The 23554-nt window shown below is 43.4% G+C and overlaps 1 protein-coding gene across 1 annotated transcript in view; it reads right to left on the reverse strand.

The window, feature by feature from the left end:
- Positions 1-96: 96 nt before the first annotated feature.
- The window catches only part of mfap2 (microfibril associated protein 2), a 49143-nt gene continuing 25685 nt past the window's right edge, over positions 97-23554 (reverse strand). The window contains exons 6-8 of the mRNA XM_043675438.2: positions 13653-13740; positions 6332-6405; positions 97-4677 (exon numbers count right to left, since the gene is read on the reverse strand). Coding sequence (XP_043531373.1) covers positions 4574-4677; positions 6332-6405; positions 13653-13740 — 266 coding nt within the window. The 3' untranslated portion in view covers positions 97-4573. The remainder of the gene's footprint in view (positions 4678-6331; positions 6406-13652; positions 13741-23554) is intronic.

The raw sequence follows: 23554 nt of genomic DNA on the forward strand, positions 1-23554 counted from the left end.
CCACTATTTCTCAGTGGGAGAGAGACAGTCAGACCGAACACAGTCAAACTGTTAGTCTAGTACTGTAATAATATGAAAGACAGACTTAAAGAAAGACTGTGTTATTTAAGTGACTTTATTTTTGTACAAAAACAGGATATATCAGTTATAGAATGAATCAGATTACACAGAAATTTCTCACTCAGTTGCACATACTGCGGCACCTTCTCCTATTGGTACTTCAAGAACATTTAAATGAAGGAGGTCAGAGCAAGTACATCTCAAGTTTTGTTTTTCTAACTTACTGCAGACAGATTTGAGAAGAGATGAAGCAGCATTTTTGCTTTTCTTTTATATTTCAGTTTCCCTCCAAATGTTGACCCCTCCTTTCCTTAAGACACTAATGTGCTGGGTTACAGATCCATAGCCACTGGCTGTCCTCAAAATGTCACCCCAAAACTGACCATTCTTCACTTACCAGACTGCATTATAAGCATTAGTAGATAGTTCGCCACAGAGATAGCAGTTAGCAGTCTGAACTTCACTAATCCAGGGACCAATTGCAGCCCTCTATTACCAATACCCAGGCTGAGATCGGCTAACTTAACAGACTGGACATGGAATTAAGAATCTTCCTGGGCAGCATATCTCAGCCGCACATTGGGGTATGATAGATGACAACTGAGCTATTGGATGGGAGAGGCTTCCCACTTGCTTCCTATTGTTACCTAGTCATTAACTGTTGGACTGGCTCCAACAATGGATTTTGCTGATTTTGGAGTCAAAAATCCAGACTGTACGAAAGGAGGCCGTTTGGCCCATCCTGCTTTCACCCGTTTGTTGAAAGAGCTGCCCAATAGACTACAGTCCTCTGTCCATTCACTATGGTCCTGCAAATGTTTCCTTTTTCAGCATAAGTCCAGTTAGTGTGGATTACTTTCATGAACTTTGCATAGGTTATGGCCTGGCAAAATTGGGCGGTGTGACAATGTGACCCTTAGATGTCAGTAACCCACCCAATAACCTGTAAATCTGAAAAATATGCTGTGGATATCCAGCAGCTGGACATGGTCACTGTGCTCATTTTCCTTTCTATTTTCTTCCACCATGAGCTTTTAAACTAACATTTGGTATCCCAAATACTGGGCAAGAGCTTGAATTGCCAACTAGTTTGAGATCGTTGTCCTAAGCTATCCTGTTTCAAAGAACACACAGTCCAAATAGAATGGATCTAGGATTCTACCATGGAACCTACAGCTAATGCAACCCTTAGGCCCCTGTATTTAAGCCTTGTTTCTGCTTTACTTCCAGTTAATTCAGTTTAAATATGGCTGATATCATTACTCAAACCCCTCATTCTGTCCTGGGAAGAAACTGGAGTATCAAGAGAAAATGCAATAAACAAGTAAAAACCAAAAGACCTGCAGATGCTGTAAATCAGAAACCAAAACGGAAATTGCTGGAAAAGCTCAGCAGGACCGGCAGCATCTGTGCAGAGAAATCAGAGTTAATGTTTCAGGTCTGGTGACCCTCAGACCTGTCACCAGACCTGAAGCGTTAACTCTCGATTTCTCTGCACAGGTGCTGCCAGACCTGCTGAGCTTTTCCAACAATTTCTGTTTTTGTTTCCAGTAAGCAAGTAATCCTGTTTCACTCCATCAAAATGCCATATTGCAACTTAAGGGCTACTAGTTCCCAGTTTCAAAACATGTCCTGCACACGAATCCTCGTTTATCACAGGAACTGCAGTTGGCTGCAGCGTGGAATATGGCCACTAGGCAAAGCAGAACACTCACTGCAGTATAACGGAGGACGAGGGGACACTGTAGGATGACGGACCTTTTTGTATCTTTAAACTTTGTCTGAATGTAATTCCCTCAGTATGTTGAGGGATGTTAAAGCACCATTATCTATAACCACTTCAACAAAAAAAGATGCAATACAAAGTCAAGTTTGATAAACTGAAGATATCCAGAACTCCTCAAACAAGTCTCTGAATCCAGTTTTAGCTCAGCCGCTGTTCCACCCAAGAAATTGCTGAGTCTAGGCTGTTACAGTGCTGTCTTCCTTGAGGAGAGTTACAGAGGGGATAGCTTCAGCTGACAGTAAACGTTTGGTGTTCACACTTGGCAATGCATAGGGATATGCCAACCTCCTGAAGTCTCAGTGTGACCAAGTGATTAATGTGCTAGTCCAGTGATCGGGTTTTGGAACAGAAACATTTCATATTAATATATAAATGCTTAACAGATACATTTGTTTTGCTGATTGACAAACAAATTTAGATCAAATAAGTATGTGAAGCATTCCAGTGCTCATATTGCAGACTCATGTCCAAGCTGTAAGTATGACAGATATAAATCCCTGAATTGAAATCGCACCATTTTAACTGGAAAAGGATTAAATGTGTCTGAAACACAGCTACATAGGACGATGTAACAAGTTTGTGCAGTAATAGCAAAGGTTGAAAAAAAAATAGCAGGAGTGAGTCCAGTTGTGTTAATCTCAGGGAGTATGCTACAAGTCTGGGTGTATGCCCAGGGGTGTACCACATGGTTGCTTAGTGACTTGTTAGTATGAGTGGGAATTCAATTGAATTTTAATAATTGTATAGACATAAGCGCAAAGTTGCAAGTGAACATTCATTGAACCCTTTAGAGCACATTGTCTCTCAAATACTTATCTTAAGATGCACATAATATGCCAATTAATACCCAGACATTTTTTGGGGGGAAGGTGATTTTAGAGCTGTTACACATAGCAGCACCGTGTATTGTGACATGGAGTATGTGCCAATTACACTTACTGCCAACACAAATTTTGCATTAGTTAACAATATATCTTCATCCCTAATCCTCTCCTTTGCAATGAAATGAATATTGGAGCTGTCACCATTCAAAAATGGGGTCTAATAAATACCTAATTCAACGCGGCTACAGGTTATAGGGATATGCACAGATTGAGATTATCCGTTTATTTTAATGGATTTGGAGGCAGGAGACCAGTGTGAAGATGTGGACATGACGTTGGATAGATATTTTAGTGTTTTGTCTGGGAGTATGTACACAGAATTTATCCTCAGAAGGCCAAGAGAGTGGGGAGAGTTAACAAAGTTGTAAATTATACATGGAGTGTGAAATGTTAAGTTGACAGGGTTGGGTCATTGATAGCACAGATTCTTCAGGTTCTCTGGAAGAAATGGCCCCTGATGGACTGAAGGGGGCTCGATAGACCAAATGGTCTGTTCCATTTCCAGCCTTCATTGTGTCTTCATAAAGAGATTGATTTTAAAGGTTGGGTCTGTGTTACAGCCTTGCATCGCATTCTCAGCCACAATTCTCTGGAACTTGTTGTGACTCTATAGGAAAAGCTTAGAGCTCTGTGCCAATGGTCTTATTCTTGATGTGGTGACCATAGTAGCTCAAAGAGTGAGTGCCCCCACCCCAATGTATGCACCACTGACAATGACACAGTATTTGTCTACACTAATTATGATACCATTGTATGTTTTAAAAAAGTTATGTGCAAGGGCAGGGAAATGAGTCACTAATGGTAGCCAGACTACGCAAGGAAACTTCATGCTCCATTCAGTGCAAGGAAGAGCTGTAGGAGGTTAACTAGCAGCTGGGGTGGGGGATAATCAGAAAGTTCTAGGAATTGCCTGAAAAACAGCAGAAACTGCATAACCCATTCTTACTACGTTTTGCCATTTCTTATTTTAAGACATTACACTATTTAAAATCTTTGACACCGGGATCTAAAAAGAACTCGTTTATCAATCTCACACATCGTTTTTATGTCAACTCTTCCACCCAACTTCTACATGAGATCAGTACAGACTGAGTTCAAGTCGATTTGGGATGTGTTCACACACTGGTTCCTGACTTTGACCTGACAGTATGGGTGGTGTGCGATCAGCCGAGAGTTCAGGAACAGAATGAAGTTCAAGTTGCCCCTCCGAAGGTGAAGCATGTTCAGGAGTGACTCACTCAGAGTTTGATTGCTGCTGTATGAGTCACTCAGGCTGCCTTCGGAGGGTTTTGTCACTTGCTTCATGCCAACTGCAGACATCTCACACTTTCTAGTTTGTTTTTCACAAAAGTCAAAAAAACTTCTGTAACTCTGGACAGCCACAAAGTATGAAAGGCTGATCAGCAATAGCTAATAGGAAAGAAACCTGTAAAATCTCAATGTGAAGAGAGACAGGAGATGGAGAGTAAATTCTGTGTGAGGGACTCTCTGTCCCCTAATCTTCTCCCAGGCAAGCACCATGCACCAACAAGAGTTTGGTTCATGACTTGCCATGGCCACAGGGTGAAAAACTGGAATGACTGAATTCTTGAGGCTTTATGTGTAACCTGCATCAATGTGGTCCCTTCCCCAAACAGAAATAACTATAACATAATGTGCACCATGAAGAATGGATGTTATCTTGAGGATAATATGAAAAATACCCCAGCACCATCAGAGTTACAGAAATATGAAAATGATCCCTCTAAATTACTTAATGTAATATTATTGATATATATGGAGATTCCTTTATCCCCTGGACCAAGGCTCCACGCGTGGCCCGTTCTCGGTTTGTTTATCCTTTTCAGCAGGAGCCACAGCTCTTGTCACATGATGAAGCCATCTGACCACACAGTCCACTGTTGGCCATGACCCCACACTTGGAATATTTGTCTCGGCACAGGTCAGCTGCAAGAGAGAAGAAGGTAAGAACAGCAGGAGCAAAGGGCTATGGATTGAACATTCTCTATAAGGGAATATGATCCCGCAGTGTGCAATCAGTAAATTGATTTGCTTCTGTATGAAAAGCTGTATGCTCGCATGTGGGACGTGCCCCACTCTTTCAGCTGTACACAGATTGAGACGAACATTGTTGGGGATAACGTGCACAATTTCAAGCTACCTCTTTCAGCCTCCCAAGTACTCAACTCTTGCTATGGAAGCATCACACCATCCCTGAATGTTGCCAACATTAGCGAAACTGGAGAAAACTCTCTGGCAGACATCTTCCTCCAGCCACTAACAGTCCATTGTGTTTGTATCCACAATTTCTAAATCAAACAACATTTTCAGCAATTTGTAGTTCTTCAGCATATAAAAAAATCCCTAAATGAACCAACTGCCCCATCCACCTCACTTGCTACTGTATCCTCCAAAGCCACATAGCTCCCCATGCAGAAGTATCACCCGCTGCTCCAGCTTAACGTCTGTGTCATTAAGGGTAGGTGATGGCCTAGTGATATTATTGCTAGACTATTAACCCAGAGGAGAAAGTGAGGTCTGCAGATGCTGGAGATCAGAGCTGAAAATGTGTTGCTGGAGAAGTGCAGCAAGTCAGGCAGCATCCGAGGAGCAGGAGAATTGACGTTTCTGGCATGATTCCTGAAGAAGGGCTCATGCCCGAAACGTCGATTCTCCTGCTCCTTTGATGCTGCCTGACCTGCTGCGCTTTTCCAGCAACACATTTTCAGCTATTAACCCAGAGGCCCAGGTAATGTTCCCAGGTTCAAAACCTGCTATGGTGAAATTTAAATCAATAATTTTTTTTTAAAAATCTGAAATTAAGAATCGAATGATGATTGTTGATTGTTGGGGGAAAAAAATCAGCTGGTTCACAAATGTCATTTCAGGAAGGAAACTGCCTTCCTTATTTGGTCTGGCCCATTCTGTGATTGCAGACTCACAGCAATGTACTCGTCGCTGGGATGGGCAATAAATGCTGGGCCTAGCCAGCGTTGCCCTCATCCCACGAATGAGTCAGAAAAAAAAAAGATGTCCCGAAGAAGATCTGTGCCATGCATTAACACGGGAACTAGGAGAAAGTGAGGAATGTAGATGCTGGCGATAAGAGTCGAGACTGTGGTGCTGGAAAAGCACTGCAGGTCAGGCAGCATCTCAGAAGCAAGAGAATCGACATTTCGGACACCTTGTTTTCTGATGAAGGGCTTATACCCGAAACATCGATTCTCCTGTTCCTCGGATGCTGCCTGACTTGCTGTGCTTTTCCAGCACTACACTCTCGACACTAACACTTGAACACTGAACGGGACTGCACCTTCTAACGGTGACTGCAGCACAGTGAGAAAAACAAGTGTCATCGAACTTCATACCTCTGACTCTCCAAATACTGACCCTTAAGACCAGCAGCACTGGGTTGAAGGCTAATGCTCCAGCATATATTCTGAAAATAACCAGCACTGACTCCAGACCTCTCAAACCAATGTCCGGATGACCAGTGCAGCCTTGAGAGGAATCTACAACTCCCCAAAGTGGTATGTGCCTATCTGCCTGCCCATGTGCCTTAGCTCCTTATTCCATTGTGGTTCTGAGGCCTCACACTCACCTCTCAGTAGCTCCTCATGGGCGCAGACAGTGCGGACACAGACTTCCTTGTTAACCACATAGATCCTGCGAAGGCTGCAAAGCAGGCAATGTAAATGTTGGGTGCAAAATTCAACAGAAGCTGTAGAATGCTTCTACCATTGACATTTATTGTACCACGCAGCCTCTATTTCCAGATTCCATTTAATCTGGATGATAGATATAGGACGGATGTCAAAGGTAGGTTCTTTATGCAGAGTAGAGAACGGCGCGAGCTGGGCGGAAGTGAGGTTGGAGCGCAGAGCTGGTCGGGAAGGTAAGTGATTGATATTAAGTGGGTGTGTTCTAGACCCCAGGTCCTACATAGTAGGGCCTCCCTCCCATCCTCCTCCTCTAACCTAATTTTAAAGTCCACAGGTAAGCTACTCAATGTTCCTGTTCTGGAGATGAGGTGTAGAGTAATGGCAGCGCAGGCAGTGGAATGTTCCTCCTGCAGGATGTTTGAGGTAGGGGTGACCACTGATACTCCTGCCGACTTCATCTGCAGGAAATGCAGTCAGATCCTGCTCCTCACAGAACGAGTTAGGGAACTGGAACTGGAGTTGGATGATCTGAGGATTATTTGAGAGGGTGATAGATAGAAGCTACAGGGACATAGCTACGCCAGAGAACAGAGGTAGCTGGGTAACAGTTAGAGGTGGGAAGGGGAGGAAGCAGGCAGTGCAGGGATCCCCTGTGGTCGTTCCCCTAAACAATAAGTATACCACTTTGGATACTGTTGGGGGGGACGGCCTAGCAGGGGTAGGCTGCAGTGACCGGGTCTGTGGCGCAAGGTCTGGCTCTGAGACTCAGAAGGGAAAGGGGGAGAGGAGGAGAGCGCTAGTTATAGGAGACTCTCTAGTTAGAGGGACGGACAGGCAGTTCTGTGGACATGGGTGAGACTCTCGGATGGTTTGTTGCCTCCCGGGTGCCAGGGTCAGAGACGTCTCGGACCGTGTCTTCAGAATCCTTAAGGGGGAGGGTGTGCAGCCAGAAGTCGTGGTGCACGTTGGTACCAACGACATAGGTAGGAAGAGGGGTGGGGAGTCATTCAAGAGCTCAGGGAGTTAGGCTGGAAGCTAAAAGCTAGGACAGACAGAGTCGTCATCTCTGGGTTGTTGCCAGTGCCACGTGACAGTGAGGCAAGGAATAGGGAGAGAGTGCAGTTGAACACGTGGCTGCAAGGATGGTGTAGGAGGGAGGGCTTCAGGTATTTGGACAATTGGACTGCATTCTGGGGAAGGTGGGACCTGTACAAGCAGGACGGGTTGCACCTGAACCAGAAGGGCACCAATATCCTGGGGGGTAGGTTTGCTAGCACTCTTCGGGGGGGGGTTTAAACTAATTTGGCAGGGGGATGGTCCAGCATGTAGTCCAGCAAGTAGGCTAGCTGTTTGTCAGGATGTCCAAGAATGTAGGGAGGCTGTGAAGAAGGTAGCACTGACAGAGAATACTTGCGGACACAGAGATGGGTTCAAGTGCGTATACTTCAACGCATGGAGTATCAGAAATAAGGTGGGTGAACTTAAGGCGTGGATCGGTACCTGGGACTATGATGTTGTGGCCATCACGGAACGTGGATAGAAGAGGGACAGGAATGGTTGTTGGAGGTTCCTGGTTACAGATGTTTCAGTAAGATTAGGGAGGGTGGTAAAAAAGGAGGGGGGGTGCCGTTGCTAATTAGAAATGGTATAATGGCTGCAGAAAGGCAGTTCGAGGGGGATCTGCCTTTGGAGGTAGTATGGGCTGAAGTCAGAAATAGGAAAGGTGCAGTCACCTTGTTGGGTGTTTACTATAGGCCCCCCAATAGCAGCAGAGATGTGGAGAAACAGATTGGGAAACAGATTTTGGAAAGGTGCAGAAGCCACAGGGTAGTAGTCATGGGCGATTTCAACTTCCCAAATATTGATTGGAAGCTCTTTAGATCAAGTAGATTGGATGGGGCGGTGTTTGCGCAGTGTGTCCAGGAAGCTTTTCTAACTCAGTATGTAGATTGTCCGACCAGAGGGGAGGCCATATTGTATTTGGTACTCAGTAATGAACCGGGACAAGTGATGGGCTTGTTAGTGGGTGAACATTTTGGTGATGGTGACCACAATTCTGTGACTTTCACCTTGGTTATAGAGAGAGATAGGTGCGTGCAACAGGGTAGGTTTTACAATTGGGGGAAGGGTAATTACGATGCTGTAAGACAGGATCTGAGGAGCATAAGTTGGGAGCATAGGCTGTCAGGGAAGGATGCCGTGGAAATGTGGAACTTTTTCAAGGAACAGATACGACGTGTCCTTGATATGTATGTACCTGTCAGGCAGGAAAGAAATGGTCGTGTGAGGGAACCTTGGTTGACGAGGGAGATTGAATGTCTAGTAAAGAGGAAGAAGGAGACTTACATAAGGGTGAGGAAACAGGGTTCAGACAGAGCAGTGGAGGGATACAGGACAGCCAGAAGGGACCTGAAGAAAGGGATTAGGAGAGCTAAGAGAGGGCATGAAAAATCTTTGGCGGATAGGATCAAGGATAACCCAAAGGCATTTTATGCGTATGTGAGAAACATGAGAATGACGAGAACGAGGGTAGGTCCGATCAAGGACAGTAGTGGGAGACTGTGTATTGAGTCGGAAGAGATAGGAGAGGTCTTGAATGAGTACTTTTCTTCAGTATTTATGAACAAGAGGGACCGTATTGGTGAAGAGGAGAGTGTGAAACGGACTGGTAAGCTAGAGGGGATACTTGTTAGGAAGGAAGATGTGTTGGACATTTTGAACAACTTGAGGATAGACAAGTCCCCCGGGCCTGACGGGATATATCCTAGGATTATGTGGGAAGCAAGAGAGGAAATTGCAGTACCGTTGGCATTGATCTTTTCATCTTCACTGTCAACTGGGGTGGTACCAGGGGACTGGAGAGTGGCGAATGTTGTGCCCCTGTTCAAAAAAGGGAATAGGGATAACCCCGGGAATCACAGGCCAGTTAGTCTTACTTCGGTGGTAGGCAAAGTAATGGAAAGGGTACTGAGGGATAGGATTTATGAGTATCTGGAAAGACACTGCTTGATTAGGGACAGCCAGCATGGATTTGTGAAGGGTAGGTCTTGCCTTACAAGTCTTATTGAATTCTTTGAGGAGGTGACCAAGCATGTGGATGAGGGTAGAGCAGTGGATGTAGTATACATGGATTTTAGTAAGGCATTTGATAAGGTTCCCCAATGTTAGGCTTATGCGGAAAGTCAGGAGGCATGGGATAGAGGGAAATTTGGCCAATTGGATAGAAAACTGGCTAACCGGTCGAAGTCAGAGAGTGGTGGTAGATGGTAAATATTCAGCCTGGAGCCCAGTTACAAGTGGAGTTCCGCAGGGATCAGTTCTGGGTCCTCTGCTGTTTGTAATTTTTATTAATGACTTGGATGAGGGAGTCGAAGGGTGGGTCAGTAAATTTGCAGATGATACGAAGATTGGTGGAGTTGTGGATAGTGAGGAGGGCTGTTGTCGGCTGCAAAGGGACTTAGATATGATGCAGAGCTGGGCTGAGGAGTGGCAGATGGAGTTCAACCCTGCCAAGTGTGAGGTTGTCCATTTTGGAAAGACAAATAAGAATGCGGAATACAGGGTTAATGGTAGGGTTCTTAGTGAGGTGGAGGAACAGAGGGATCTTGGGGTCTATGTTCATAGATCTTTGAAAGTTGCCACTCCGGTGGATAGAGCTTGTAAGAAGGCCTATGGTATATTAGCGTTCATTAGCAGAGGGATTGAATTCAAGAGTCGTGAAGTGATGTTGCAACTGTACAGGACTTTGGTTAGGTCACATTTGGAGTACTGTGTGCAGTTCTGGTCGCCTCACTTTAGGAAAGATGTGGAAGCTTTGGAGAGGGTGCAGAGAAGATTTACCAGGATGTTGCCTGGAATGGAGAATAGGTCGTACGAGGATAGGTTGAGAGTGCTAGGCCTTTTCTCGTGGAACGGCGAAGGATGAGGGGTGACTTAATAGAGGTTTATAAGATGATCAGAGGAATAGATAGAGTCGACAGTCAGAAACTTTTTCCCCGGGTACAACAGAGTGTTACAAGGGGACATAAATTTAAGGTGAAGGGTGGAAGGTATAGGGGAGATGTCAGGGGTGGGTTCCCTGACATCTCCCCTATGCCTGTGGGAGAGGTAGAGTCAGAATCTTTGGTGACCTTTAAGCGGCAATTGGATAGGTACATGGATGGGTGCTTAAGCTAGGACAAATGTTCGGCACAACATCGTGGGCCGAAGGGTCTGTTCTGTGCTGTATTGTTCTATGTTCTATGTTCTAAAGGTGTGGAACACGCTGCTTGCAAGAGTAGTAGACCTCCCAACTTTAAACCAAGGGCATTTAAATGGTCACTGGATAAATATATGGATGATAATGGAACAGTGTAGGTTAGATGGGCTTCAGATTGGTTTCACAGGTGCAACATCGAGGGCTGAAGGGCCTGTACTGTGCAGTAATGTTCTATGTTCTACCTCTGGACATTCTTCCACTCATAACACACATCAGATCCTTACTGAACTGTAGCTGATACTCAAGTTGGGGCCAGGACCAATTTAAAGAATCTTAACATGCTTCCAGGAGGTCACTCTCTGATCTGGTATTGAATGATGATATGCAAGCTTTGTTATCACAATGTGGCCTGGGCAAAGTGAGGGTACCTGAAGGATCCTTCCAGACCCACACAGATAAAACTGCAAGGCTCCCATTTCCAGTTAAGCGACAGTTTCTCTAACTGTGTTTCAGCGGAAGGATTTGAACATGTCGGCTCACTATATGACCTCCTCATTACTGAAAGGCAGGCATTAATGAGTGAAACACAAAGAAGGTAAGCCTGACTCACTGTGCACATGGCCCCAGGCAAATTATTTGGCAGACACCAGGGAGCTATCGGGAGAGGCTGATTGGCCCAGAGCTCTTCCCTGGAGGGTTGGAGGCTGAGGGATGACCTTATAGAGGGTTTGTGAAATCATGAGGGGACTGGATAGGGGTAAATAATTAAGCTCTTTTTTTCCCAGGGTAGGCAAGTCCAAAACAGAGGGCATAGGTTTAAGGTGAGAGGTGAAATAGGGACCTGAGGGGTAACTTTTTCATGCAGAAGGTGGTGTGTGCATGAAATGAGCTGCCAGAGGAAGTGGTGGAGGCTGAAATAATTACAACATTTAAAAGGCATCTGGCTGGGTATATGAATAGGAAGGGTTTAGAGAGATATGAGTTGAAACTTTATTGCTGGAACAGCACAGCAGGTCAGGCAGCATCCAGGGAACAGGAGATTCGACGTTTCGGGCACAGGCCCTTCTTCTTAGAGAGATATGAGCCAAGTGCTGGAAAATGGGACTAGATTAGGATATCTGGTCAGCATGGATGGGTTGGACATCTCTATGACTCTACATTGGGGTCAGTGAATATCTGTCAAGAAAGGCAGGAATTGCAAAGAACCAGTTCTTACAGTGCATTGGGAAATTTGTGGGTGCTGCACAGTTTTATAGAGGCGGTAAAAGCTGCTGGCTCCTTGGCCAAAAACAGCAATAATAACTTACAATTATGTAGCACCCTTAACATAATAAAATATCTTATAATTCTTCATTGGAGCTTTATAAAACAAAGTGTGACACTGAGCCACTTAAGTTTGGTGAAACAGATACAAAATGTAAATAAAAACTGTTATTAAGATTGGCAAGATCTCTGATTCTCTGACTTTTCTCGTGTGATTTCTTTCATCCTGCAGTTCTTGACCTCACATACAGCTGCCTCACACGTACCAGCCTGCGGTTATTTATGAAGCTGGGTTTTTTAAAAGTGTAAGGTTATGTGCTGGCTTTGACATTGCCTAAACATGAATTGTGGCTCAATGGTTAGCTCTGCTGCCTCATAGCATCAGGGGACCTGTGTTCGATTCCAGTCCTGGGTGACCGTCTCTGTGGGTTTGCATGTTCTCCCCGTGTCTGTGTGGGTTTCCTCCAGATGCTCCAGTTTCCTTCCACAGTCCAAAGATGTGCAGGTTAGGTGGACTGGTTATGATAAATTGCCTATAGTGTCCAAGGCTGTGCAGGCTAGAGGCTAGAGGCTAGTTGGGTTAGCCATAGGAAATGCAGGGTTACAGGGACAGGTTGGGTCTGGTTGGGATGCTCTTCAGAGGGTCAGTGCGCCAAATAGCCTGCTGTAGAGATTCTACGAGTTGGGCCATTGACGTGCTCTTTATAGATATTGGGGCTATTTATAAACTAGGGCAGGATTAGTGCATGGAGTTGGGGAGTGTGCCCCAGGTGGGGGAAGTACCTAGAAGATAAGGAGAACAGAATGAGATTGAATCTCCATTTCATACTTGAGGTCTATCTCCAGACCAAGACTAACAGGAATGACGACAGAGGTGGGGTAGGTCAGGGTTATTTGGCTCTGGGGTAGTAGCTGACTCAGGACATGGTGCCTGGCAATGTGCTGTGAGAAGCCAGGCAAGAGTCTTTGCACAAATCAGTGTAAGGACAGAGTGGGATGGTAGGAGCATGAGCTACCCAAAACTGATTTCAAGACCTAGGAGAAGCATTCCTCCTCTTTCTGAATTCCAAAGATCAAAAAATACAGCCTCCCTGGCCCCTGGGTTTCTCCAATGGATTTTACACCAAGGCACAAGCCTCACTTGGAGCTTGCAATGAATGATTATCATACCGATTAATTCAGGCCCCACCTACCTCTCAGTCATGGCAGCCTCAGCTGGGGTGAAGAGACTTCAGGTCAATACATCACCCAGTCTTAACACCTCTCACCTCTGTTCCCATTCTGCCAGGTTAAAAAAAAAGTAGCCACTCCCTCCCCACTAAGACAGGAAGCCTTTGGCTACAAGATACACATTTTCCTGGAAATGGAGAAGGAGAAGAAACTGAATTTCATTCAGGTGGTCAACTTGCTGATGTGTGGCATGTTCGTTATGTTTGTGTCACTCCTCAAAGACAAGCTCCACAGAGTGAATGAAGTGAATCTGACCTGAAATGTTTCTCTGAACATTCATGTGCTGTTAAAGAAGCAGCTCAATGGCATGGATCAGGCCTGACACCAAGTCTGACACTTTGATGCAATATCCAAGCAAAGTGGCTGCTGTTGTGCCGCTCACAGGTTATGCTGAGAGGGTGTGCAATGAGTAAGTCTTCACAAGCGGGAGTCACACTAAGGTGGCATCTACAGCAGACGCAAACTAGCATCAAGGATAAGCAAGTTTATAAAGTTTCAGTGAAAGGCAGAAGTAAGACATCAGTTAAGTTTTCTGAAAAAGGTATATCATGAGGACCAAGTGTGCTTACCTGTAAAAGCAAAGGCTCTTGAGGCATTGTTTGCAAGGTCTGTGTACGGAATAGAGTCTGGTGCATGGATATTGCTCCTCCCTGCAATCTGACAGACAGAGGGAAAGAAAACATGGTTTTAATGGTCAGATGTGGATGTAGTAGAAACAAATTCAACTGGTTCACCACATGGTGTCTCAGTAGTTAGCACTGCTGCCTCACAGCACCAGGTTCAATTCCCACCTCGGGTGATCATCTGTGTAGAGTTTGCACATTCTCCCCATGTCTACGTGGGTTTCCTCCGGGTGCTCCGGTTTCCTCTCACAATCCAAAGATGTGCAGATCAGGTGGATTGGAGATGCTAAACTGCCCATCGTGTTAGGTGCATTCATGGTAAGTATAGGGTGGGAGAATGGGTCTGAGTGGGTTAGTGTGGACTTGTTAGGCCAAAGGGCCTGTTTGTATACTGTAGGGAATCTAATCTATTCCCCATGTCTTTCCTCTGGATGCTCCAGTTTCTTCCCATAGTCCAAAGATGTGCAGGTGGGGTGGACTGGCCATGGGAAATGCAGGGTTATAGGATAGGGGGTTGGGATGCTCTTCGGAGGGTCAGTGTGAACTTGACTGGCCGAGTGGCCTCCTTCCACTTTAGGCATTCTACGGTTCTATGGACAAGTGTTATCCCCGAACTGGGCTGCGTTTGCTCCTCTCAACTGAAGTAACTGTGGAAACGTGGGAAAACAAAATGAGGTAACCTGGTTGTTCTACAGCAGTCTCTGCTGACAGAACATAAACGTGCTTAACAGATGGGGACTAGATTGAGCTTGAATGTAGTGCCCATATAGTGAAATAGTCTTGTGAACTGACTGTCCACATTCATAGATGAAAAATAGCTACTAGAATGAGGGATCAGAATGTGCCTGGCTTTTTCTATGAGAAGGGAGCTGTTGAAGTTGATTAACTTTGTTTAAGGAATTAACAGAGGAGGTTGTTTATCTGGTGGATATTATGCACATAGATTTTCAACAAGCTCTTGATAAACTATTAACTAACAGGATTAATAGCAAAAGTGAAGCCACACAATTAATGGAGCGATATCTGCATAGCTACAAAATTAGCTAAGGAGCAGAAATCAGAGGGTGAGGGTTAACAGGATTTTTCTTTCCAGATTACATAGAAGACTACAATGATGTCTCCAGGGGATTAGTATTGAGCCAGTTCTCTTTTTGATGACCTGGACTTGGGTGTACAGGCCTGGTGAATGAAACTCAGGAATAAAGCAATGAAGAGGATAATAGGCTGACTGGTCTTGATGGAATCCAAACTGGGAATTGGTGAGTAGGATGTTGCTGTTAAACTGTCGCTTGAGAGCACTGATGATGACTGCCTCATCACTTTGCAGATGACTGAGAACAGACTGATAAGGTAGTAACTGGCCAGGTTGGAGCGGTCCTGCTTTTTATGTTCAGGACATATCTGGCCATTCTCGACATCATTGGGTAAATGCCAGGTGTGCTGCAATAGCTTGACTATAGCAGCAGGTATTTCTGTAGCAAAGGTCTTCAGTCCTACTGCCAGTATATTGTCAGAGGCCACAGCCTTTGTTACATCCAATGCCATTTCTTGACATCACATGGTATGAATGAAATTGGCTGAAAACTAGCATCTGGCTGACCTTGAGCAATTCAAAATTATAATTTGATGGAATAAATAAGAAGATTGTTTTCATTGGCAGGAGGGTCGATGACCAATGGACACTGATGTAAGATCATTTGAACAGCAGAGAGATGAGTTTTTTTTAAATATATCAACTTGTTTATGATCTGGAACAGCCTGAAAGGGTGGTGGAGTCATGTTTAATAGTAACTTTCAAAAGTGAATTGGATAGATTCTTGTATAGGAAAAAGAAATTGCAGGGCTAAGGGGAAAGAGCAGGGTAATGGCACTAATTGGACAGCTCTTCCAAAGACCTGGCACAGCCACAACGGGTCAAATGGTCTCATTCCATGATGTATGGTTGCATGACATTGGCATGTATTGCTGTCGGCCTCACTCATGGAAATTGCTTTTGGCAAAAGACTACAGTCTCAGGAACTTCAGCCAAAGATCAAGGAAAGCAGAAATATATGAAAGTGAAAAATGTCAAATGGATTTGATGTTGAGGAACATATCTATAAACATCGAAATATCAAGTTTAAATAAAACAAAGTTGTCCATGTGAAAGTCTCTTCAAAAAAGGCCAAATTTTGAAGGTTAATCACACTGTACAGATTTTGTCTAACGGTTCATTCAGATTTAAGGAAATAGTCTGTGCAACTATAAATGATGGCATAAAATTGCAGCGACTGAACTGGTGCCAGCGTCCAGATAATCAAAGGATCAAACTATCTTGCAATAGTAACCACACCAAGCTGGACTTCAGTATGAAATTGAATAGAAAATGTAGCAGAAAATTTAACTCTTCACACTCGGAAAGGGAGACAGATTTGTATTCATATTGTGCAGAACACCCCCAAACAGTTGAACTAATTTCAACAAATAAATCATTTTGGAGAGCAGTTAATGTCATGTAGGCTGGAGCTCCTTTTGGGTCAAACATTGGCCAAGACCCTTGAACCACATACTCAATGTCTCAGCCAAAGGACTGCAGCTCTCACAATTGCAGCACTCCCTCAATACAACCTAAATTTTTTGAACTGAACCTGTGATTCAGAGGTTAGAATGCTATCATGTGAGTATGTTAACAAATAAGATGAAAGGATTTGCTGAGTCGTGGCCTTCATGTATGTGTGAGACTCTAGACAACAGGCCAAAGTGAACAACTAGTTTTTACCCGGTGATTGGGATGTGCATCGATCTTCCGACGTGGGTTATGGGCAATGATCAGGAATCAAACCATGGCTGATTTTTCTCCCCAGTACAGCTCCAGAGTGCTAAGACTAAGTAAGCTGCCCCCATTGCAGTTAACACAAATCTAGCCATCACATCTCCTCCTAAACCTTGCAGTGTTAACCTCCTACTCCCTATGCATACCACCTGCTGACATTATCTCCAATATAGAAGCCGGTTTCAATAAGTAAACTGTCCTTAGCTAGCTTCTCAGTTGTGACCCATAGATTCATGAACCAGAATGTCTTCCAGCTCATTACTAAAGAGATCAAAGCTAAGATGTTCAAGACCAGTTCTGTTTCTTTCATACTTAATCCTGTCTCCTTCCTTTCAAGCTCAACTTGACTGTGCTTTTCAAGCCAACATCCAATCTTTCACCAGGGAGAGATAGCAGCCAAAAGAAAAAAAACACTGAATGAATGTGCAGAGTTTTGCGGGAAGGAAACCATGTCAGGCTGAGTGGGAAACCTTGGCGTGGGGATAATGTAACTCTTCCCCGGAGATAAATATTTGAAAGGAAATTGCTAAGAAAGAAGGAATAATGTAAATTTGAATTCTCTCCTGATGTCTGTCATAAAATCTTTCCAACATTTCTTTTAAACTTAATATAATTCAAACTTTTCTTATTTATTAAATGTTTTCTGCTTTGTGTTAAAGGTACAAGGCAGATTCTTGGGAATGTAATGTGTAACTGACCTAATGTTTAGAAATAAAAAAAAGTCTACCAAACCAGGTTTCTTTCTGAGGCCTAACTTGTCCAGTCCTTACATCAACTGGAATCATAACAATGTGCAGTGCTTTAAATCGGCACGTTAAGCAGCCAAATTGACTATCTAAATAAAAACTGAAAGAACTGCTGATGCTGTAAGTTAGAAACAAAAGCGGACCTCCTGAGTTTTTCCAGCAATTTCTGTTTTTGTTTAAAATTGATTATCTGTTGCTCACAGGTAAGTAGCTACCGCCTTCTATAGAGGCTGCCTCCCTGAAAACAGGCCAAAGTAGAATCAGAAGGAGAGGTTGACATACCAGCCCGTGATGAGAGATTGCCTCCAGGCCTGCCTTCAAAACCACCTTTGCCTTTGTGACAAAATCCAACCTGATAAATCCACTAGTTACTGTTTGTCCTATAGCTCAAATCTTCAGGAATTACAAAGTGAATCTGTTGCTGCACTATTTTTAGCTCCCTCGATCCCAGCTGCTCGGGGGAATTGTAACTGCCTTCAGATGGGTACCAGCTCTCCCACAGTGCTCCTCACTGAACTGCTTGAACAGTGTGTGAGGTCAGCAAAGATGGATTCGAGTGTGCAGTTCTTCAATTGGCTTGTCATTCAATACAGAAACTGGAACATGCCATTGGTCCAAAGGGAACATTTAAACTGCCAACTACTTCACCATTCTGATTTATTTCACACTTCCCTTAACTGATAATGTAATTCAATTTGAATTGTGGCTCCTGAATACAAGTCCAACCCAGAAACTGGAGATGATCATCAAAATCTTTCTGTTATGGGACAATACGTGGGTTGACATTGACCTTTCTGTTATGGCACTTTGACAGACAATACCACTTAAAATGAGACAGGATGCACAGTGCCTTCTCTGGGTACTTCAAAGTAGTTATTCTGAATGATAAGCTGGGAGGGAGTACATAATGGTTCTGATCAGATAAGAGCTAAACCAACAGCAGTGCCTGGAATGACATTGCCAGTGTGACTTCGTAATCCCAGGACCAAACAAAGCATTTTCTTACATGAGGGACTGGTCCAAAGAGGAGAAGCCAAATTATACAAATTAATAGCAAGGGGTAAAATATAGAAAGCAGCTGTCCAAATATTATAGTTCCAAAGGGCTAAATTGATTGGTCCAAGTATTCTTGGCAAACACTCATTAAAACAGTACTCAGACCGTGTTCAAACATGTCCTATTTAATCAGTATGACTCTGCTGGATGTCACTTTTTTTCATAACTGTCAGATTTTTGGAGAACATATCAATCTCTCTATTCCACTGAGCAAAAAACAAATGGCATATGTTCATGGTGTCAAATGATCATTTTCTCTGCGTGAGTTTGATCAAATCCAATTGTGACAAAATAATGATGCCTTTTTTAAAAAAAAAACTGGATCGTTTACTAAATTCTTCCTAGCTCGATGCAGCAAAAGCAGAAATTAAAATGAGTTCCTGCTAGTTGTTCCTACAAGTTGCCCAGATGTATATTACGGTTCTGACTCACTCTGGAATATTGGCTCCAGTTGGACTGTTTTGAAATTATTAGACGGCCATCTTGGATGGAGACCTGTCACATATTCAAGATGTCTGGAATATATCAATCATAGGGTCATAGAGCTGTACAGAATGGAAACAGACCCTTCGACTCAACACTTGCATGCGGACTAGATATCCCAAATTAATCTAGTTCCATTTGCCAGCATTAGGCCCATATCCCTCTAAACTTTTCCTATTCATATACCCATCCAGATGCCTTTGACATGTTGTAACTGTACCCACCTCTACCACTTCCTCTGGCAGCTCATTTCATACACACACCACCCTCTGCATGTAAACGTTGCCTCTCAGATCCCTTTAAAGTCTTTCCCCTCTCACCTTAAACTTATGCCCCCTAGGTTTGGACTCCCTCACCCTGGGGAAAAGACCTTGGCTATTCACTCTATCCATGCCCCTCATGATTTTGTAAACCTCTATAAGGTCATCCCTCAACCTCCCACACTCCAGGGAAAATAGCACAGGCTATTCAGCCTCTCCCTATAGCTCAAACCCTTCAATCCTGGCAACATCCTCATAAATCATTTCTTAAATTAAGTGAGATCTTTATATTCAATTAGAGGCAACCTACAGACCTTTTTAGAAGCACATATTTATGAGCCAGTTTCTCATTGTATTGCCAAATGTTGCTTTGACAGCTATGAATGTCCATTTATGTAAATATAGTTATGAAAAACAGTTTTAATATCCTTTAGTTTTGAACCTCTTTAAAAATTTGATGCCATGCATGGAAACAACAGTCAGTTGCTTATGAACAGAGAAACAGAGTAGGTTTTAGATGGCTGTACTGGAATGTGGCTCAATAGTTAGCACTACTGCCTTACAGCAACAGGGACCAGGGTTCGAATCCAGCCTCGGCTGACTGACTGTGTGGAGCTTGTACATTCTGCCCATGTCTGCGTGGGTACAAAATCTTATGAATAAACTTGAAAGTAAAATAAGTAATCAAGTGGCTTGGATTTGGCAGTGGAGGTGGCCCAGGACTTGCATGTCCCTGGCAGAGTTGAAGTGGTCGGCCACAGGATGGTGGGGTTGTTTGGTGTGTGAGTCCCAAATGGAGGAAGAATGCCTCAACTTCTGCCTTGCGACTTTCCAGCCACACAGCATCAATGTCATCTTCAGCAGTTTCCTTATCGCCCCTCCCTCCAACTCGGCACCACCCTCTTGAATTGTCCTACCTGTCCATCTTGCTTCCCACCATCCGCTCCACCCTCTCTTTGACCTATCACAATCACCCCTCTCCTGCATCTACCTAAGGCCTTTCCACCCTCCTATTTATCTCTCAGCCTCCTTACCCCCTCCCCCACATTCATGATAAAGGGCTTATGCCCAAAACATTGACTCTCCTGCTTCTCAGGTGCTGCCTGACCTGCTGTGCTTTTCCTTAAATATATCAACACAACGTTCTTCAACTACTCTAGAAGGTTGAATTTTAATTCTGTGTAAGTGAATCATTGCCGAGAGATTTAAAATCTCTCTCTTCGTGTGACACCACTCTCTGTGTAATAACACCCCTCCTAAATTCTTTCTGGATCTGTTGTGACTATCTTATATTTATTGCCACTTGTTCTAGATACATCTACAAGCAGGAATAGTTTCTCTATATCACTTATATTAAACATCCTTATTTAATTTTAATGGAGAACTGTTGTTCATCTTTTTCCATTGAATACTACTCCAGCCTGCTCCAGGTTTCTTGATAATTGCATCCTCAAAATGGTTAATTTCATCCCTGGTAACATTTTCCTGCACATTTTCCAACACTTCAGCATCATTTTAGTAATTGTGATTGCCAAAAATGCATACAGTGCTCTGATTACAGTCCCATCAAGTTCTTATATACATTTAACATTACCCTCTTATATTTGTAATCAATTATTCTAGAAAATAATCCTATTACATTGTTTCTAATAGAGTCATAGAGCAGGGAAAAGACACTTCAATTGTCGATTTGTCAATTTGATTTTATCGTCACATGTACTCAAGTACAGGAGTACAGTGAAAAGTGCACAATGTCACCACCTTAGGTACACGTGCCTAGGTACAGAATTTTAAGAACAAGGCAGAAAGAAAGATCAAAGTTGAAAGTTAAACATTGTAGTAATTATAGTACAGTGACACCTTTTTAGTTTTAAGTAGAAAGTAAAGAAACAAAGCTAAAAGTTCAAATATTACAGTCTTTCTTAGTCCAACCAGTCCATGCTGACTATAATCACGGTGGCACAGTGGTTAGCACTGCTGCCTCACAGCGCCTGAGACCCGGGTTCAATTCCCGCCTCAGGCGACTGACTGTGTAGAGTTTGCACGTTCTCCCCGTGTCTGCGTGGGTTTCCTCCGGGTGCTCCGGTTTCCTCCCACAGTCCAAAGATGTGCAGGGTCAGGTAAATTGGCCATGCTAAATTACCCGTAGTGTTAGGTAAGGGGTAAATGTAGGGGTAAATGTAGGGGTATGGGTGGATTTCGCTTCGGCGGGTCGGTGTGGACTTGTTGGGCCGAAGGGCCTGTTTCCACACTGTAATGTAATCTAATCTAATCAAATCTAATCTAATCATAATCCCAAACTAAACTAGTCCCACTTGCCTGTGCTTGACCCATACTCCTCCAAACCTTCCCTATTTATGTACTTATCCAAATATCTATTAAACATTACAACTGTACCCGCATCTTCCACTTCCTCTGGCAGTTCATTCCATCCACAAACCACTCTCTTTGTAAAACAAAGTTTCCCCTGTCTTTTTTAAATCTTGCTCCTTTCACCTCAAAAGTCATGAAATCATCAAATTTTCCTTCACCCTCAGTACATCTTTAACATTTTATGTCTGATCTGGACATAACTTTACTCCCAAGGCACCAAGAGGACAAACTGGCCTATCTTGCCTTTGCTATTGTTTATATCACCCCCTCCCCTCCTCACCGCGCACACACTCCAGGAGCTGAATTTTAATTCTGTGTAAGTTAATTGGTGCTGAGAGATTTCTCCACGTGGCATCATTCTCTGTGTAACAACACTCCTCTTAAATTCTTTATGGATCTGTTTGTGACTATCTTATATTTATTGCCACCTATTCTAGCCACCCCTCAACCTGCTACCCTCCAGTGCAAAACGACCCAGCCTATCCAGCCTCTCCTTATAGCTCAAACCCTCCATTCCCGGCAACAATCTTTATGGCTTCATCAACATATGAGCTACCTTCAGGAATCCAGTATTCCCAGATCTCTGTTCATGTCTATTCCATTTAGTTTTTGCTTTCCTGGGTGTATGTCACTTCTTTATCCATACTAAAATAAAGTGAACCGCTTTATACTTCTTCATATTGAAGTCAATTTGCCACTTACCTGTCCACTCTGTGGGTCTGTTTATCTGTTACTGTATTTTGGTGCTGAGCTTAATGGCATGAAAATGTGATTTTCATTGCAAATGTTTTCAGTTTCTGAGACCAAATTATTTTTGTATATGAACAATAATGGTCCCAGTGTAGAAATTAAAGAGAGACCACCTCCCAGTCTGCATCACTTCAAAAACCTTTCAGGGTTTAAATCCACTTCCAACACTACCATCTCCCCAACACATTACCACACACACACCTAGCAAACTTGTTCTTGTAGGGGGCTACATTTTGGTTTTAGGGGGAGAAATAACTCCACAGAGGACAGTAACCTGTCACCAAGTTACCCTTATTTACACATGAATAGTACATGACACAGCCCCAGCTAGCTCAGAGCCGGGCCCTAGAGTGAACAGAACCTCAGTAATTCCTATTTATATCTCTCAGCCAGGGCTCCCTGATGGGACCAGATTAACAGCCCCCAATCAGGGAACTCATATTCTATGAGATCCACCTGGTTGACCTCGTGACTATCACTACAGGGGCCTTTTTTTTATTCTCACTAACTCATTTATTGGGTAGTGCAGTCATGTAAAGTAGTAACAGTGGAGGAGTGGGGGCGTGGCCGTGTATTGGAGATGGAATTAAACCCTGGAAGGAATTGAGAGAAGGGGTTTCTTGAAGTGACGGAAAGTGGGAACTGACCTTATGTATCTGAGTTGACACATGATATTTAGATTCACACAGAAGCAGAATTAGAAGAATTCATGAATATCCTCAATGATCATCACTCCATTAAACTTAAAGCTGCATTACACAAGGAAAGCACAGATTTTCTACACATCACAGTATTTACCCTGCCACAAAACAACAGGCACAAGTTACCAACAATTTTAAAAAAATTTTTTTCAAATTGACACACACTTGTACCCAAAAGAAATGCCATTACTCAAACATTTATTTCAAACTGGTGAGGTCACAGTCAATGCATTTCATTGCATATGCATGAAACTGGAATATTCTAACCGGACAGTATTTACCCTTTTCACCGCATCTCCGATCCCAATCCCTGATTTAAGTTCAACAATTGACACCATATTCATGCTCAATAATATCCATTACATTTTCTCTCCATCCAGTAGCTCCCTGAACATATTCAGGAGATTTAAGCAGGAGATTTCACAATAATTTTCAAGGGAATTCAGTGATTTAACATTTCCTGGCTCCTGGTTTGAATATTCTTTTGTGGTCAGATTTAAAACTGTATTCTCTCCTTGCATCCTTCTTCTATCTCCCCTGTCCACTATGCAACCTCTGCAGGGGTGCACTGGTGATGATTATCTTCAGTTGTTAAGGTAAATGAGCATGTGGAAAAATTCTATACACATCTATGATTTGAAAAGAAAGATAGTTTGCTGACTTTCCA

The sequence above is a fragment of the Chiloscyllium plagiosum genome, unplaced genomic scaffold, assembly GCF_037043375.1.
Source record: "Chiloscyllium plagiosum isolate Xiang-an unplaced genomic scaffold, Cpla_swu_hap1 HiC_scaffold_37, whole genome shotgun sequence".
In the NCBI taxonomy this organism is placed as follows: Eukaryota; Metazoa; Chordata; class Chondrichthyes; order Orectolobiformes; family Hemiscylliidae; genus Chiloscyllium; species Chiloscyllium plagiosum.